This window comes from Colletotrichum graminicola (genome assembly GCF_000149035.1).
Source record: "Colletotrichum graminicola M1.001 genomic scaffold supercont1.38, whole genome shotgun sequence".
Taxonomy (NCBI): Eukaryota; Fungi; Ascomycota; class Sordariomycetes; order Glomerellales; family Glomerellaceae; genus Colletotrichum; species Colletotrichum graminicola.
The window spans coordinates 101757-115057 of NW_007361042.1; the positions used below are offsets into that span (position 1 = coordinate 101757).

General features: G+C 53.2%; 4 protein-coding genes across 4 annotated transcripts; 1 reads left to right on the forward strand and 3 right to left on the reverse strand.

Moving 5' to 3' along the window:
- Positions 1–1908: 1908 nt before the first annotated feature.
- GLRG_08305 (hemerythrin HHE cation binding domain-containing protein) lies at positions 1909–2848 on the reverse strand (the record flags this gene model as incomplete). Its single annotated transcript, XM_008098990.1, has 3 exons — positions 1909–2100; positions 2204–2716; positions 2780–2848. The coding sequence occupies 3 exons, from the start codon at positions 2846–2848 to the stop codon at positions 1909–1911; spliced, it is 774 nt and encodes a 257-aa protein (XP_008097181.1).
- An 800-nt stretch (positions 2849–3648) lies between these two features.
- Positions 3649–6325, reverse strand: GLRG_08306 (CDC45-like protein; the record flags this gene model as incomplete). The annotated part of the gene is made up of 3 exons (XM_008098991.1): positions 3649–4369; positions 4424–5499; positions 5549–6325. The coding sequence occupies 3 exons, from the start codon at positions 6323–6325 to the stop codon at positions 3649–3651; spliced, it is 2574 nt and encodes an 857-aa protein (XP_008097182.1).
- A 2392-nt stretch (positions 6326–8717) lies between these two features.
- Positions 8718–9844, forward strand: GLRG_08307 (methyltransferase domain-containing protein; the record flags this gene model as incomplete). The annotated part of the gene is made up of 4 exons (XM_008098992.1): positions 8718–8827; positions 8894–9081; positions 9135–9339; positions 9391–9844. 4 exons carry the CDS (start codon positions 8718–8720, stop codon positions 9842–9844), a joined length of 957 nt encoding a protein of 318 aa, XP_008097183.1.
- A 369-nt stretch (positions 9845–10213) lies between these two features.
- GLRG_08308 (methyltransferase domain-containing protein) lies at positions 10214–11743 on the reverse strand (the record flags this gene model as incomplete). Its single annotated transcript, XM_008098993.1, has 9 exons — positions 10214–10283; positions 10327–10746; positions 10803–10940; positions 10993–11053; positions 11101–11220; positions 11273–11291; positions 11360–11479; positions 11529–11591; positions 11654–11743. The coding sequence occupies 9 exons, from the start codon at positions 11741–11743 to the stop codon at positions 10214–10216; spliced, it is 1101 nt and encodes a 366-aa protein (XP_008097184.1).
- Positions 11744–13301: the final 1558 nt, after the last annotated feature.

The window sequence follows — 13301 nt, forward strand, 5'->3', positions numbered from 1 at the left end:
AACTCGTCGAGATGTGCGTCGAAGGAGCGAAAACGAAAGCGATCTCGTCGCCTGGGTACAGATGAATGGGCCGATCAGATGCTGGCGAGAGGGAGCAAGCTGCAGGTAAGCCGATGGTGAGTGAATTTAATCTAGTCGGACTCTATTGTATGTATGTGTATATGGGGACGAGTGGCGAACGAAGGCGATGTCGCTTGGGCGGCGGCGACGACGACGACAACAACAACGAACAGAGCTGGCGACAGTCAAGAGCGTAGTTGACAAGCGGGGGAGGGGAAAGAAATAAAGGGCCTAGGATGCTTTGCTGGTGATGGTGGTGGCCAAGAGCGCTGGGTTCTAGTACTGGCTCTGGCTCTGGCGTGGGTGAGTGCTGCTAGCGGGGCCCGACGAGGAATGATGTACTTGGGCCAGGAAAGTATGGCGGCGGGAAGGGATACTACCTGTACGAAAGAGGTACCGCAGAGGTAGTTAGAGACAGGTACCGCGTCCACACGGTACGAGGTGAGAAGGTGGGAAACAGGTGGGTAGGGAAAGGGGAAGCAGTGTTAAGATTCAAATAAACGGAGAAGGAGAACTATTAAGAGGTTGACGCTTCAAACAAGGTTAGAGGGCAATGCGCCTGATGTTTATTCCTTTCTGGAACAGGTGGAATCGGGGGCTCAATACGCAGCAAGTCGTCTGTCGCAAGTTGCAGGCGTAAACAGGAGTTCTTGAGTTTGCGATTAGCCCAGTACGTGAACGAGAAAGAAGAAGAGAGGGGTCGGAGGCTCAAGAGCTAATTAGTGTCCCTGTGTGAATGTCTGTCTAGCAGTTGGTCATAAAATGTAAGCTTCTGGCCTGTTCCCCTTCTGCGCTGTCGCAGAAGCGTGACACGCTGGACTCAGACCAACAGAACAGGGCAAGGCACAGCACGATCCTGGGGCGGGGCCTCCTTCCTGCTGCATCACATCCAGCCATGTATACAACATTGTCTCAACGGCATCGAGTGGGTAACGGGATGCAGCGCCAATTTCAGACAGGGAGTTGAGCAGCTCACAACTCGACCAGTCACATCACAGCCAATATCTTGCCAAGCATGGTACATGTTGAGGCGCCTCACGCAAGTACGCATCTGGAAATATGGCAATGGTGATGTCTTTCTAGCACCCGCTACCTTCCGCATCGGTTCAATAGGCCATTGAGTTTGTCTACCTACTTATATTTTCTTTTTCTTTTGAGAATTAAAAAAATTGATAATAATAAACCCGTAGAACACTAACCCCTGCTGGCCATCTACAACCCCTCGAATGCGCCATTGGTCGTCTATTTCATCCTCGAACCCTGGGAAAGCTTGGGGAATCCAGCCGCTCGGCGAACGCAGCATTACTGAAAAAAATAATTGGAATAGATGCTGATTTGGGAATTTTTGTCGGGGTTTTTCGTCGAGAACACGTGTGGCACGGTCCGTCGTGAGGAAACGGAGCGACAACATTCGGGAGTGCGCGACGGCAAACGGCGAATATTAGATCAGCCGAGGCCTCGCTCAGCCCCGTCGTCAACCATCATATGGATGTGGTGGTGGATGACCTTTCCAATTGGCACAGGGTCATCAGTAACCGTCGATTAGGATACGTACCCGTATGACGTGCCTTGCCATTTTCCGACAGCGCCTAGGTGCCTACCTGCCTAGGTAGGTAGGCGCCGCCCCTGGCCAGTAATCCTCACAGCCACCCTCGCTTGCCCACACCAGCAGATAGCGCCACTGAAGATCCTTGGAGCAAGGGCATCAAATGTCATCATTGCTAGGTTTTGGCCGGACCCGGTAGAACCAGCTTCGTTAACTTCAACTACACTACCCACGATGATGGAATGCCACGCACGTTACAGGTGAGACAGACTTGACGCCCATTTGAAGATCCAGGCAGTTGTTTATGCAAAGGGTAGCTCCTTGGGGACGCCCCGGTGGTCGCACGAAGAAAACCGCCACCAGTTATTGTGCTTGGGGATGAGGAACCACCGCATCATCAACGTCACGAACCACGGCAACCCAGGCCACCAGGCATAAATACCGTCCTCGAACGTTTTGTCTCGGTTCGTGAGGAGAAGTGGAAAAGTCGTCGTCTGTCGTAATCACGTATGTCAGCTGCGGCTGTAGTCGATATCGTTTCTACGCTCCGTGGAAGATTGAACGAAGCTCAATGTCGACGTAAAACAGATGGCTTACCTTGAGGTTAGGATCATCTGATTTTGCAAGCAGCTCCTTTATGAGCCTCTCGAACCACCCATCCCAGTCTCGGTCATAGTCACCCAGTTTCAACAGCGTGCCAATTTCGTCGCTTAGATGCTGCCGCAGAACAGGCATGAACGAGTCGATGATACCCTTAAGTTTCTCTCCGCTGTACGCCTCCTCCCTTTTCTGCACCATGTCCAAGTAGCCCGTGTACGCATGTAAGCCCTCATGAAAAGCCTCGTGCTGTACCACATTTGCCTGCATCAGCCCGGGCACGCCAGTCAGCTGCTCGATCTGGGGGAAGACCGTCTCCTCTTCGATGTGGTGGTGCTCCTCCACCATTTTGGCCCACTCAATCGCATACGACACAAAGTCCCGGACGTCGTCAGGAGACTTCTCTACGTTGACGCACTGCAAGTAAACCGTGTTGAGAATTCGGATGATGAGATTGTGGATGATGGTCATGTCCTCGGCCATGCGGTTCGCCCCTGCTGTCTTGACGCCTTCCTGTTGAGCGGCACACGCTTAGTTCTTGCAAAAGACTATCACAGGCATTGAGGGTATATGTACCTTGGAACCAGCGCGAGTGCTGCTGATGAGCTCACAGGGCCCATCAGCCCATGGCTTCTTCTGCGACATGATTATTGATACTGATTGCGTCAAACGGGCTTGAAGGCCCCAGGTCAAAGAGACACTCGCACACGGACGGCGACGGCGAGAGCTTCGTCTTATACTAGACACGCTCAGTGATCCCAACACGCATGCTGGACGCCTTCGGCCAATCGACCCCGGATACGCAGAGCCTAGAGACGTGCCCGATAATGCTGAGAAGGATTTGGATTGCTGACGAGAGCACCGGAAATAGGCATGTACATAGCCAGGAATGTTCCTAGTGCTGACGCCTGGATATTGCCAACCTATCGCTGCGTCTGTATGTCCACGTACCTGCTCCGATTTGGGATGAGTCCCATCCTTGGTTTGACTACTTGCAGATGTTCGGTTTGCGACGTGGAACGGTAATCTCGGGGACTCGTGTTGCAATGTCGATGTGATAATAGTCATGGTGATTGGCTTTGGGTGCGCGGAACAGTAAGCTACACGACTCGCTCTCGACTACATCCAGAATCGTAATAAGTAAATAAACAAATAAGAATACTCGCAAGAACAATTGTGACTTGTATTATACCTACCATTTCAACGCCTAGGCTATAACAGACTGTCGCCCCCAGAAAGGATGGTAATTACGAAAAGCACTTATGTCCGTGTCTCGTTAAGCTTTGTTTCCTCTCAGGCCAACCCATCTGATCCCTACCTTCCCCTCGGTCATCGTGAATGTAAACCCCAAACGCAAATACGCTTCCGCACGTAATGTAAGGACAGCACCCCGACAATGTCCCCTTTATCGCGTCCCTTGACTGCCCTCTATGCTTAGGGTTTCATTAACCAACAACGGCCTTCATGCTCAGGCTTTCCAAGAAGCCACCCAGATCCTCCTTCTTGACTTCCACCACGCAGTGCTCGAAGCTGTCTATGCGGACGCGAGCATTGGTTTCGGCCACGACTTCCTGGAACGCCGATCCGAACCGGTTGAGACCGTAGCCCTTTTCCTTGGCCTCTTCTTCCTCGTCTTCTGAATCCGAGCCGTCTGACGCCTCAGATTCCGTATCGAGCTCATCCTCATCTCCCTGCCCCGCAGCCCGACGGGATGCCCGCTTCTCCTCGCGGACCTTCTGTCTGTTACGTCGTGACTCCTCACGCCGCTTAAGCTTTTCTTCCTTGGCCGCTTGCCTTTTCCTGGCGGCCTCGCGGTCGAGGAATGTAGTGTCAGGGCCGCCGCCGCCGCCTGTACCGACCACGAGGTAGACCCCGCGCTTGTCATTAAGGCTGGCGACCACAAGCGGCGTGCCGCGACCTCCATGGGAGAGGCGGCCTGTGGTGTCCTTTTCTTGCTCTACAAGAGCCTCGCCAACCCAGAGAGCAAGCTTAGTGAGAGCGGCCGGGTGACCGAAAACGGGAACGTCGGGTCCCTCCTTCACGACGCACATGCGGAATGCCCGCAAGTGCTTAATTTGCTTCTTGTTAATAAGTGACGTACCGGTGCGGTATATCGCACGATGAAGAAACTGAGCTGTGGGAAGTCCGCCTTTGAGGGCATCGATACTGTTTAGAATGTTAGCAGGGTATGGCACAGATTCTTTTCGTGAGGGCACTTACTCCTCGAGTGCATCGTAAGCTTCCCAAAACCGACGGACCCATTCCTCTCCTTGCGCTGCGATGATCTCGTCATCGTCCACTTCTTCAAACTGAGAGTCCTTGGGTGCTTGCGTGAGTTCGGTCACATCACTGTGCTTGCCCACCTCTAACAGGGCGCCGATAACCACGCCGACATCTTGTGCGCTTAGAGTCGCTCGCCAGCCCCAACTGCGGACGAATCCCCAGCCGTCCTTGGCACCGGACCGATCCTTGCCATCTGTATCGACCGAAGGGACCATGTCGTCCAGATTGTAAAGGGAAGCGTACTTGAGCAGCTTGGTCCGCAGCTCTCGTTTCAGCATCATGTCCATGTGCGTGTAGCTTTGCTTACACTGGACCAGACTGACGCCCATCTTGGCCAGGAGTTTGTGGAGTCGCTTCAGACCTGTCTCACTCCACGTCTTTAGCCGGGCAAACAGATAGGGCGAATGCAGCATGCTATCGTAAAGACTCCAGTGTCTGATCAAGAGAAACTTGGGCTCTGGCGACAGCCTGATGCTCGTGTCTTCGGGGTTGCGAGCAGTGGTAGGGATGATACCTGAGCTCTCGGCCGTCGACGTGCGACCGTTGGTGACTTCAGGGGGGTTAAGACGCCGGACTTCATCTCGTAGGAGTTGGCGGATACGGGCGCCACGTACTCCCATCCAACCGTTTCCTTGGCCCCTGTCAGAGTTGCGGGCTGGGACCGCAATGCCTGCAGACGATCTGCCGTAGAGCTCCATCGACGTGACGCCGACGATTGTAAGCCATAACAAGTCGTTGTCTTCTCGGCCAAGCTCCGAGGCCAACGAGTACATCATAGAGGAGATTGGCTCGGAGAAGGACACGCCGATCTTGTAATACTTGCGAAGCACATTCTCGTTTTCTCTGCGCAGCCGCAACAGGCGGCGCCGCAAAACTCTGGCAGATGGCACGGGCGGCGGTTGAGCAGCAGATGGAGGCTCTAGGGGGTCACTTGACAGAACCATGCCAGCGTCCCGCAAAGAGACCAGCCCTCTATGAGCAGGCCGCTGTGGCGATGAGGGTATAGAAGACGACTGCCACACATTAGCGTCTGCAAAGACGAGGTCTTGAATGACAACTTACAGAGTTGCCTCTTCTTCGTTGGTGCGGCCGGTTATCGGTGTCGCTGGAGTCGTCCTCTTCATCTCCATCAGACCAGCTTTTCCTCTTTTGGCCAGCATGCGTAGGTTCTTCGAACAAATCCTCGTCCTCGGCATCGTCGTCGTCGTCTTCTTCTCCCAAGTCTTCACCGTCGTCATCGACCTCAGGCATGTCGAGCAAGGCCAGGTACGCTTCTCTTTCCACAGCAAGTTCGTCTTCGATATCCCCGTCGTCGAATACGACGATGCCGCCCTTTCCAGGCTTATAAGCGCGGTCGATTCGACCAGCTACCACTCCTACAGGGCACCTTGACTGTAGACTGGCTCCTTCCTCAACGGCGGGCTCGAGAGGAAACCCACCAAAAACGTTGCCCAAGTTCCACGGGCGATGAGAGTCCATGACCCAGACTTCAACGCCGCCGAAGCTCAACTCATCCCCTTCGGGTTCGAGCCCCAGCAGGCTTCCGAGGTCGACCATACCGCCGACGCCGAGGCAAACAACAACTCCTCCACTGCCTCCTTGAGTCTCCATCATGGGCTGGACCAGGTCCCGGCCAGCGCGATCGAGGTCAGCATAGCCGGAGACGGGCTGGATCTTGTGGGGAATATAATCGTGCTTCAGTAGGCGAGTTAGGATTCGACATGCGCAGAGGGCATCGGGTTCGAGCGCGACAAGGACGAGGACGGGAGGAGAGAGAGGGTGTCGCGTATTCTGTAGGTGAAGGTAGAGTTTGGATATGAGGGGCCGAGGAAGATACATGACTAGGAGGATTCGGACGTGATTCGAGGATATATGTCGAACGGCTTCATGAGATGCAAAGATCGGCTCTCTGTTGACGACGCGGTTTAGGCGGCAGAGGGGCTAAACGGTGGGTGCAATGGCACACGCCGGCAACGGCTGGATAGCAAATGCGGCGAGCAATCGATAACACGGGGGATGCGAGTTACAAGTTGGTGGTCCTGTGTTGATGAAGGGCATGTGACTGAATAGAAATCGCAGAGTATCAAATGTGAAAGAATCGAAGGTGGGTAACAGTGAGTATTGCACCCTCATGGGAGCGTGAATTCAATGTGTGCGCGGGCGAGTGTAGTGGATCGGATAAAGTGATTGAGCTGGAATGGGCTCGACGCGAACGCGCGATTTGACGCGACTGTCTCTGCACCGCGCCCCTGGTCCGCAAACTTGTAAAATGGGGGGGGGGGGGGGGGGGGGGTCGAGATGTATCCTCGGCCGAGTGCACGAGCCACATGTTTTTAATCCGCCTCTTCCCAAGGATCTAGACCATCAGCGGCTACCGTAGCCACTCGTCAAACCCGAACAGGGCTAATTTTCGGGCTAACTGTAAATAGCTAGATTTCTAACTTTGAGCTAGTCCTAAGGGAGAAGGCGGTCAACCCACTCGCCACCCAGCCAACCAGGCTTGCACACAAATTTCCTCCTGACGTATACGGCACGTGACTGACCCATGCTTTTGCTAGTATCTGTTTCTGGGCTTGACGAGTGGCTACGGTACCTACTACGTATGCACCTAAGCAGGTCAGACACGGACTCGGCTGAACTTGTCAATCCGATCACCTGGAACTACTTCCGAATACCCCGGCTAAGTATTGTTTGGAAACGGCTTCGCTGTCCGTCAAACCTACCGCCTCCGCTGAGTCTAATTGCGGTCCTCAGTATCAATCCCTTAGGTTTCTCAACCTCAACGCCACCCATCGGCATACAAGTAGTGTTTTTCATGGATATTGACCGTTCTATCGGCCGTGTCTCCTTGGATTGTCGAGCACGCATCGTATTTGTCGACGTAGTCTATGAGCAGCTGCATCCACTCCTTTCCGCTACTCCACCTTGGTCGAAAAGAAAGCCATTCCCCTTCGTCTACATACTGCGTACTCCCCACCACATGCATGAGAGCCTTGGCTGGCCGGATAACTAATACACAATACCGCAGACATAACGGTGCTGCCTTTGGTGTTGGCTGCTACTGTTACTGCTGCTTGCTTGTATCATGTTAGACTCTCGTGGCTGGACAATGCAATGTGTAGTTCTGTCGAGGTAACGGTATCGAAAGCACAATGCAACATACACCGTCACCTCTATTCACTTCTCGAATCATCACACCCCGCATTTTCTCACACCGGCCAGTACCGGTGCGGCGTGAGCTAGCTTGTTGTTTCGCAAAACAAGACGCCGGGCTCGATCCTTTCCTCGCCAATCTATACGCCTGGATACGTGCCGTCGAATCGACTCATCATCTAGTGATGCTCGGCCGAATTGCCATTGACTTCCGGTAGATCGGCGCCGACACCGGCACTGGCGTGCCTTGGGGTTGCCTCTATCGCCGTCAACGTTGGTTCGGACATATCCCGCACCAGCCCGTTGGTACCAGCATGTTTGTACCACCCTTGTAGGCATTGCTGGGACGCTTGTACCAACTCGGCCAAGGCCAAAAACTGCATGAAAGTAGCGGAGTCGTTGGTGATTGGGTTACCGCCCTGCTGGTTCGAGAACTGGCCCTTAGTAGTACCATGTACCCCAAACGTCCCACCGTTTCTCTCCTGTGGTTTGTCTTTCTCCCCGTCGTTCACACCGTCTTCTGCCTCGTCCCGTACTGGCGACCTACAAGTGTTGCATGCGACTGGCTGACCTGCGTACCATTCGTCGTCTGCGGCCTGGCGGTGTTGGAAACATTTCCCTTTATGTTGTCTACAAGTTGACGAATACTTACGCTCGATTTGTCCCACAAAGCTTAGCAGTCTCGCTCAGCTGTCGCGCAGCCCGTATCGGAAGGTCGTATGGGCAAAATATACCTTGTTACAAGGCATCTGCCGCGACTGGTTTCTCTACACAAGGTCTTCAATTGACTGAGAGGGGAACCGGCGTCCTTCGGTTGCTTGGCCTTGTGCCAGTTTACTGAGAGCATCTGGGAGTGGTACTCCCAGTCTCTCGTGTCGCCACAGCGTACTCCAAGATTCCTCTCATCGGAGCCCGCTCCGAAGCGGCTGTCTGACTCCAGGACCTTCGTACATTAGCAGTGCTGCCATGAACCTGGCATTGGAACCGTTGGCTTCTCAAAGACTGAATCCAGCCTTGTAAACGGTTCGCGGCCATGAACATGTCGAACAGCGGGCCTATAGAGCCAGCTCCAGCAGACATGTTAGACGAGGACGAATTTGAGGGATCGGATTACGCTGGGTCGCTTGCGTCTTCAGGCTTCACCTCGCTTGCTTCTCGTGTCTTGGAGCATTCCCACGAAGGCGGAAGGTGCGTAATTCGTGGCATTCTCCCGTCTGGTTCAAGAACTTGTAGGCTAAGGTCGCGTATGCTCAGACGTTATCAATCATTCCAGCAAGGCAAATACCCGCTACCAAACGATGAGACGGAACAATTCCGCGAGGAAATGAAGCACCAGCTAGTCAAACGTCTTCTCGATGAAAAAGATTACCTATCGCCCATCGGCAACAACCCGCAGAAGATCATGGACATCGGTACTGGCATTGGCCTTTGGGCTGTTGATAGTGAGTTTGGCTATGCATGCTGCTTCAATATCCAGTCATCTGACACTATTGAGTTGCGGACAAGTTTCCTAGTGCACACGTTATTGGGGTGGACATCTCACCAATACAGAACTGTTACGCACCCCAAAACGTCGACTGGAGGATTGACGATATTCAAGAAACCTGGCCACCACTGTATTCCGACCTCGATTTTGTCCACCTCAGATCGGTCAGTGTGACCCTTCGGGAGCCAATCAAGGTCATCCGCTCGGCGTACGAGTAAGGCAGACGTCCCCAACGCCCCTCAACCATCTGCTAAACCGGTGACAGGAATCTCAAACCAGGCGGCTGGATCGAATTTCAAGACGCCGGCGTTAGGATCGGCTGCGACGATAACACTCTACCTGAAGATTACGCACCTGCCAAATTCATGGACACTTACATCCGCACATTCAAAACACATTTTGGTTGGGACCTGGAATTCCCTAATGTTCTACCAGAGGTCCTGAAAGACACAGGATTTATTAACATCCACCACCGGTACCATAAACTACCAATTGGCCCCTGGGCTAAGGACCGGAGCCAGCGCGAGATTGGTCTCTTCCTCAGCAAGGACGTGCTGTGGCAACTCGTCCGCGCTGTGCTCGTGAAGTGGCCACGGATGGGCCTGACAAAGCAGGAAGCCGATGCTATGGAACAGGACATCCGAGAGGCGTTTGAAAACACCTCGTACCACGCATACCTTCCATGGATATCCATCTGGGCCCAGAAGCCACCCAGCTGACGCGTGGATTACAGCCTGTCATGTCCAGGGTCTTACGAGCGGCTGATGTACGCTCAACGTCAGGGTTCCAGTCTAAAATCGACCATGAATATACCATCACGGGCGATCCGGGCGCGATAAACTGGGGCAAATCTCGAACGCTCTCTTGCATGACCGCATATGTATTCTGGCCGAATGCCGCAAGCCCCTCTGCATAAGCATGCAGCGTGGAAAGTCGGTGGATGAGAAGAGGGACGGATACGTGCACGTCAGACAGGCAGCATTTGTGCCAGCACTCTCCTCGGGAGATTCAGGCCACCGTATCCTCGTCAGTTAAAGATCTTTGACTCCGGCCGTGGCTGCCTTCTTGGATGATTAGAAGTATGTTGGTCACAAGGCTGGCTTGGCGCCGTACTTGACCTGCCGGACGGTCAAGAGCCGCGTTTGCTCGAGCAAGACACTAGGGCTGGGTTTATTATGGCTTTCTCCCATAAGTAACATACACGTCAAAATACCCATGCCTTCTGATATCTCGCCACTCCGCAATCACCCTCGCGCTAAAATCCCATACTTCTTCTTTTTTCCAGCCCATGAAACGGGTGAAAAGAGCCAGCGTCATGGACTCGAGTCCGACGCTAAAATTGGCCTCGGTCCAGAGCCCGAGTGTTTTGTGCTTGACATCCCGCGGCCACTGGTTGATTGGCCACTTGAACTGGATGCGCACGATGTCGACGAAGCCGACGCTGGTCATCATTTCCGCTGCCCTGCCGCAGGTGTCCAGCAGGAAGCCGGATCTTCTACCAGCTTCCATCATCAGCTCATTCCACCTGCCTAGGTCACAGTCTGCCGATATTGTCCCATCGTCGCACTTCATAGGGAAGTCAATATCCTGGATCTCAAGCCATCCCCCAGAGTTAAGGTTGCTGTCGGTCATGTTAGTCATACATGAGTGCTCGGGCGACAGGCTGAAATGACAGACTCAAAAGCTTGCCGATGGAAGTTGTGCCAATCCTTGAAAGCGCCCGTCATCATCATGCTGTGTACATAGTCAAACTTTCTTGAGAAGCTCCATTCCTCTTCAAGGTCGTCAATCTCGTAGTGGACGTTGGGTGGTGTGCTAGCAGCAAGGTTAGGGCTCCGGTATCAACCTTTTCGACACGGCGACTCACAAGCCTGGCTGGACGGGTGACAGATCTACGCCCACTACTTCGGATTCAGGGTGTTCCTCTCCTGGTCTGGGGTTAGAATGAGCACAGGGCTTTGTCATTGGAACACACCAAAATCGATTGCCCATAATCCAATGCCGCACCCAACATCCAAGACCCTGTGCGGCTGATGGACTGGAGCAAAGTTAAGCCTATTCTCAAAGGTGAGCTGACAAAGCTGATACTGAAATGCTGTTGCGGTCAGCAGACAACTCGTAGAATGCCATATCGAAGCTAACTGTACCCTGTCGGTCAAGCTCTTCCTGTTCACGGGACGGGGTCAAATTACCATCAAAAGCTTTCTACACTTTATCCGACGAGCAACACATACCTGGTCCGTGGGCAGGACGTATTTTCCATCCTTGTATCCGTGATATATGCGGCCGTTTTCCTCTCGCGCTCGTACTATGCTCGACCGAAGGGATGCAGTAGACGATGGCCATGCCTCGGACTGCCAGCTGTTTTAGTATCTTTCCTTTACAAGCTGTCTCGGTGACTACCTCTCCCAGGGCAGAGTCGACGTCACTTCCCGGAAGGCTCTGCATCTCGGCGTCGTCAATGTCCTGTGGCTGCTCTTAGTTATAGATGCTCGTAAAGATGCGGAGTTCTATAGTTGTGTGCTAACATTGTCCGGCTCCAGGTCAACATTGGTCCCGTGGGGGAACACGTTGTCTACTTGATGTATTGCATCGGACACTGTTTCTTCCATTTCCATGCTGAAATCGTATCGCGATCGTAAGTGTCGACTGTTATGTATGCTCTCTCTCGGCTTGGGCAGTCAGAAAGACAGTGTCAGTGCATTAAGTTTTACCTCGTGAAGATATGATTCTAGTGGGAAGTATTGGAATTGTATTTGTTGCTCGCTGGCTGTCAACTACCTCGAATGTTGGGGCAGAGAAAGCAACGGGTAGCGCTCGCTCCATGGAGGGGAACGGCACGGCTGCGGTGCTACTAATGAGGCGACACAAACCAGTGGCCTCCTTGTCAGCCGGGCCTTTGGCTCAGTGTTACCAGAGTTCGTGTCCCGTAACTGCTTCTTCTCCTAATTGACATGCTGGGGCACACCGTGTATTGTGGGCAGTATGAGGGCGACATGTAAACTGTTTCCGGATGAGTCCTGTCGGGTGGCTTGTTGCAGAAGAAACTAGCTGCGCTGTACTTCACTGATACGGAAAAGGTGCTGGTTCAGCAATTATACTGGGACCTGGCATCATCTAAGGAGATATGCTCATGATCGTTCCAAGCCTGAATGAGAGATGGGAGCAACACTGTGTATTGGCGCCCCCGGTGTGTGTTACACCACTTGGGAAACATATGCAACGGCTTAGCACGATGATGGTCGGGCGCAAACCGAGTTATCAACGCATAACTTTTAGTCTAAGAGAATCAGAGAGGAGGGGGCGCTAGGCAATTTGACGCCAAGTATTAGTATCTTGGTGTTTTGAAAGCCGAAAAAGCGTGGCGTCTTGTCATCGGCCGTCCCGCTGAGCTTCGGATTCTTGCATGTCATCATGCAGTCCGTTGGGTGGACAAAAGAATACGGGCGTGTGTGTTGCAGCTATGGCCTACCCGGTATAGACTCTCTGTTTTGTTGCCCGAGAAGATCTTGGGGAATGACAAGCAGTGAACACCCGTCGTAGGAGTGAGGAAGGCTAGAACATCTCCTGCCTCTTCCGCCTATGGGCGCTTGCAGCCGATTGTTTGCTTGCAGCACCGGTCAGACAAAGCCAAAGTGGCCGTAAGCCGACAGGTGAGGGTCGGGTGAGCAGCTCGTAGCAACCAGACATATCACCCATAGGGTACCTTACATTGGCTGTGACCACCCGCAAACCAGACTTGTCGGAAAACCACTGTGTGATTGCCTAGTTGGCAGATGGAAAGAACTCAAGCCTGGCCACATCGTTCCTTTCTAAGTTGATAGACTGGTAGGTACTGAAGGGAGAAACTTGATCTAGGAGCAGCAAGTAGGTAAAGAGAGGGGGTTTTGGCCCGCCATTAATGATGGTACCTCACCAGTGCAACTCTCATATTTGCCTTTGGCCGGCACCCGATATCATGCGGGCCCTTGTGGAATGCTGCATATGATAAGTCACATTTCTTCAGGTATCTCACAAGAGGTGAATGGGAGAGGAAGACGTAGAGGAAGAAAAAGGGTCTGAGGGGGGGCATGAGGTGGTCGACAAGACACGATTGCTTCACACCGGGGCTCTCTCCATGAGGGATTCGCTTCCATGTCACCCAATGCTTCTCCTTCCAAGAAAGCCAATAAGGTA